Raw genomic sequence first — 4,833 nt, 5'->3', positions numbered from 1 at the left:
ACTTTGGCTACTCAAAATGCATTCCAACAAAATAATCATTGAAAAAATCCTCCTATATGGTCTAAAAGCTTTTTCCAAACTTCATTCCACCTTAGGAAACCAAAAATGAGGTCCACTTGGTGGGGGTTTGCAAAGAAGCTTTGTTTTACACCATGAAAATTCACTAGCCAGGCTATAGGAGCTCGCCTAGTAAGCAACGAAAACCACTTTCTTTGTCATTTCCATAAAAAAAAAACTTGTATATACAAAAAGGCCAGGTACAAAAACTTGACTCTCAGAGGCCATGGAGAAAGAGCCAAAGAAAATCAAGTTGCTTCCATTGTTGAAGCCAAACCCTTACTCAACCAAGAATAGGGCTAAAACAAAATAATTTTGATACAATGTTAAAACTTCACACCAGCACACAAAAGTAGGTGAGAAATATTTAACACAGCATGGCACAACTACCCAAATGAAAATAGTACAGCCAAATATTAGAAAGTATGGACTGCTATAGCATATGGAGCAAAAATGCAAGAAAAGTGACAAAATTCTTATTTTTTGTATTGAATTCTTCTTGTTTTCGAATGCCAACCTAATAAAAATTTGTGTGAGGCTTTAAATATTCAATCAAAACCTAAATCATGCCCAGGTATAGACCAATAACCACCTTTTTCTTTATTTTTACAAATTTTCCAAAAATTGTCAAAATGTTGCTTGACAACTTTGACAATTTTTGGTATAATGAGTATTTTTTACTTATGAGCCAAATAGACTTAACTCTTCCATGTGAAATGGTTTGATATAACCACACAAACATATTTCAATGCCTAACAAGGCTTTATAAGGCATTTTGACTATTTTTCCACATTTTGCCCATTTCAAGCTTACAAAGCATAAAAGGTCAAAAACTGACCAAAAACTCAAAAAACAACAAAACTAAGACACAAAGGACACTTAAACACACAAAAAAAACCCTTTGGATATCAAAAATTCCATTATTCAATTGAGACCAACATAGGCCATTTCAAACCAAAATTTGGTGAAGTGCTCCATGAGCTTCACTAGGTGTTCCTGCACCAGGTGAGCTCAGATCACTGAATAAAGAAGAGTCACAGTAGCAATAGTAGACAACCATCATTGTGTCCAGTAATTAACTTCTCGATGCATCTTATCAAGCAAGTCCTGCTAGGAGGGAACAAGATGCCTACCCACAACAACACAAATACCCAAGTAGAGAAAGGGAAAAGAGCCAAGAGGAAACCTCATAATATTAGCAATCCTTCTTTGAATACGGTCTAGAGTGTTGAAAAAAAAGATAGAATATTTGTGCTTATTGATTTTCTAACCCGAAGCAGCCAAATATATGTCTAGAGCCCACCTAAAATATTCAGCCTCATGAAGATGAGCAACCCCCATAAGAGCAGTATTTTCGACAAACTGAAGATGAGAAAGTTTAGGCAGCCTATGACCCCAACTCCAACCCTGAATCAAACCATGAGAAATATGAGACTTAATAAATTTGCCCAAGCCCTCAGCCATAATAATAAACAAATAGAGGGACAGAGGATCCCCCTCTACAAAGACCCCTAGAATCTCCAAATAACTCAAATGGCTCACCATTAATAATAGCAAAGAAAGATGCAGACATAACACAACTCATTGCCCAACTGACCCATTCTGGACTGAAGCCAAAGGCGAAGAGAATTTTATTATTTTCCTTTTACTTTACAATTTTGTGGAGAGGGCTAAGGAGCTATTTTATTATCCACTTTTCATTACTTCATCATGGCTCACTTAATTATGTCATTTAAAGGTTTCTTGAAATAAGTTTGCACTTTTTCCTTTATTGCCTTGCAAACGTTTATTTCTTGTCTAGATGTAGGTATGTAAGGCACTCCACTGCTTCTAAGGTGCCTCAAAAATTCATATCTCTATATGGCGCAATTCTTTTGAGTTCCACTTTATATATTATGAAGTTTTAAAAAGGAATGATACAAGAAATTTATCATTTTTTGTCAGTTAGCTCAACAAGTCTAGATTTCCATAAATAATGTTAAGCCTTAGGTTGAAGGTGAAGGTAAAAGCTAACATTATCATTAAAAGTCAAGGTGAAGGTAAAAACTAACATTATCATTAAAAGTTAAGTGTTAATTTTTAACATGTTTTCTTTAAAGATAGTTTTTTTACATGTTTTGTCTCTCATGATGAATATCTAAATAGTAAAAATTAATTTTTTACATATTTTCTTAGAACCTCGTAAATTTAAATATCTTAAATCAAATCAATAAATAATTAAAATTCCAATCTTTAAGAATATGAAAATAAAAAATATATTATAACAAAATTTTAAAAAAAATATTGTTAAATTTTCCAAAGCATTATAAACTATTCAACTACAATTAAACATTGTGAATGACTCTAAACAAACACAATTAAATGTTGAATGGATACACATTAAAAATTGCAATTTCATGCTAACACTAATAATGTGATTTGATTGGCCATTAAAAGTTGCAATTTCATGCTATCGATTTCAATGATCTTATAACCACTAAAAATATGTTGCTGTAGTACCCAATACACATTCAATGATCTTATGACTACTAATTCTTTTTCACTGTAATATGGGGAATCTATCCGTTCTATTTGAATCGAGGAATTCCCTCTCAACCCAAAATAGAAAACTTATCCATATTACACTGCACATAAGATTCTAATTTGTATCGAAAGAAAAGCTTAAAAGAAGAGTACAATAATCGAATAAAAAGGCCTCAAAGCACGATATCTCCACTACAAATATATAAGACGCACTTGAGAGAGTTTATCAAGTTACTTCAGAAGTCAAAATACATGTCACTTTTCACAGAAGTATAACAGTAATGGAAATTATTTTGTTGCCTTCCGTTGGTTTTAAAAATGTAAACTGCACCTCGCAGAAAATCTGGCCACTGACCAATGGGTACTCAACAATTGGCAATCCTCACTGATTGGGAATCGCACTAACTAGATAGGTCATAGAACGCCAAAGAATGTCAATATATTTCTTAATGTAGTTGTAAGATTTTGCCGACTTATTTAGCATGCTTTATCGCTGGCCACCCACTATCAGTTAATGGAGCACTCAGCCTTCCTTCTACCATACACACCATGCTTTGTTTCCACCACACAAAAAAAATATTCGATAAATTTGCCACGTTCACTTAACTTTTGCACCATTTTTAAGTCTATAAAAGCCTTTGCACTCACTTCTGATTAGCAGAGCACTGGCTTATACAGACCGTATTCGTAGTTCAGTTAAGTTGCACTTTTGTTCCATATATCCATTCATAAGCTTTTGGAAGTCTGTAAGTAACAAATAATCAGGCTTATTTGATTTAGTGTGCAGGTCTTAGTCCTTAGCAGAAGCTTTAGTTAAATATAATGTGGAATCCCAAGTTTTTTGTTTTGGTCGTTACGACCGCGCTTGTGTTTGCATGCATTGTGGAGGGGCGGATTGTACGAAGTGATCTGGGCCTCAGCCTGGGCGGAGACGGAGGCTTGGGTTTAGGCGTGGGGTTGGGCGTGGGGGCAGGCCTAGGCCTAGGTGGAAGTGGAAGCGGCTCTGGCTCGGGATCTGGTTCCGGTTCAGGTTCGGGATCAGGTTCAGGATCAGGATCAGGCTCAGGCTCAGGCTCAGGAGCCGGTGCTGGTGCGGGATCATATGCAGGTTCGGGAGCAGGTAGCCATGGTGGCGGTCAGGGTGGTGGTTCGGGGAGTGGTTATGGTGCAGGTTCTGGTAGTGGGCATGGTGCGGGTTCTGGTAGTGGGCATGGTAAAGGCGGTGGAAGTGGTTATGGTTCGGGATCTGGGTCTGGTAGTGGGTATGGAAGCGGTTCAGGAAGTGGCTCGGGCTACGGGGCTGGGTCTGGATCTGGCGCTGGCAATGGTGGAGGAGGTTACTAAATTCATGCCACAGTTTACCTGCATTCGACGTAAATAAGTCTCCGTGTCATGCACTGCATTGTCACTGTCTGCACATTAATATATAGAAAATATAACCTATAATGTTATCTTAATGGCAAATTCACTTGTGTTTTATGCTGTTGCCTCTCGTCTTGGATAATAAGCAAATATATACAACTTGTGTGCTTCAGCTTTAACAGTAAATACTTGAAATGATGCTCTTGTGTTACTTTTCTTATCTACGTGATTTACCTAAGTTCTCAATGCGCAATCATGGTGGATCTCCTATATTCCTTAGCCTCTCGAGTTGATTGCTTATCACCTATTGGTTATAAAGTTAACTAAAATCCATTTATCTTTATGTTGATTGACAAATCTACGACTTTTTATGGTGGCCACTGGGTCAAGCCAATCATTACCCACTTATCATTGTGTAATGCATGCTCCATGTCAAATTTATCTAAGTCATTTTGAGGTGCTTAATTGATCTCCATGGTCTATTAATGTGGCCAAGTATTGTTGTTTGAAAACAAGTATCATGGTTTCCACAAACAATAGTATTATAGTATTATTATGAAATGTGTTTCAATTTGGGTATGTGAATTATTTCATCAACATTTTTAGATCAAACACCAGGATTCGTTATTAGGAAGTAGAAAATAAGAGAGAAAAAATGTGCAATGGATCAACAAGATCATATAGATAATTTATTGAAGGGTTGTGCACAATGAAGACATACATGGTAGATTCATGTTACTCAAGGATAATCTATGTTAGCTAAAATAGTTTGGTGACCTAATGGAAATACATTTATATTAACCAACTAGTGCTAATTATCATGTTTTAATATGGCCATGATTTTTTTGTGGGTAAGTGGGTAATTAACCAACAACGATTGGTCTTTTTGGT

At 36.2% G+C, this 4,833-nt stretch overlaps 1 protein-coding gene across 1 annotated transcript; it reads left to right on the top strand.

Annotated features, from left to right (window-relative positions):
• The first annotated feature begins 3,249 nt into the window (after positions 1 to 3,249).
• On the top strand, positions 3,250 to 4,356 carry LOC131029927 (cell wall protein IFF6). Its single transcript, XM_057960609.2, has one exon. The coding sequence runs from the start codon at positions 3,403 to 3,405 to the stop codon at positions 3,922 to 3,924; it is 522 nt and encodes a 173-aa protein (XP_057816592.1). The 5' UTR covers positions 3,250 to 3,402; the 3' UTR covers positions 3,925 to 4,356.
• The last annotated feature ends 477 nt before the right edge of the window (positions 4,357 to 4,833 follow it).

Source organism: Cryptomeria japonica, chromosome 8 (assembly GCF_030272615.1).
Source record: "Cryptomeria japonica chromosome 8, Sugi_1.0, whole genome shotgun sequence".
Taxonomy (NCBI): Eukaryota; Viridiplantae; Streptophyta; class Pinopsida; order Cupressales; family Cupressaceae; genus Cryptomeria; species Cryptomeria japonica.
The sequence above is the reverse complement of the archived record's forward strand: the minus strand, read 5'-3'. Positions and strand labels throughout refer to the sequence as shown.

Excerpts from the sequence above, each read along its gene's own strand:
- LOC131029927 (XM_057960609.2), top strand. The coding sequence starts at position 3,403 with ATGTGGAATCCCAAGTTTTTTGTTTTGGTCGTTACGACCGCGCTTGTG.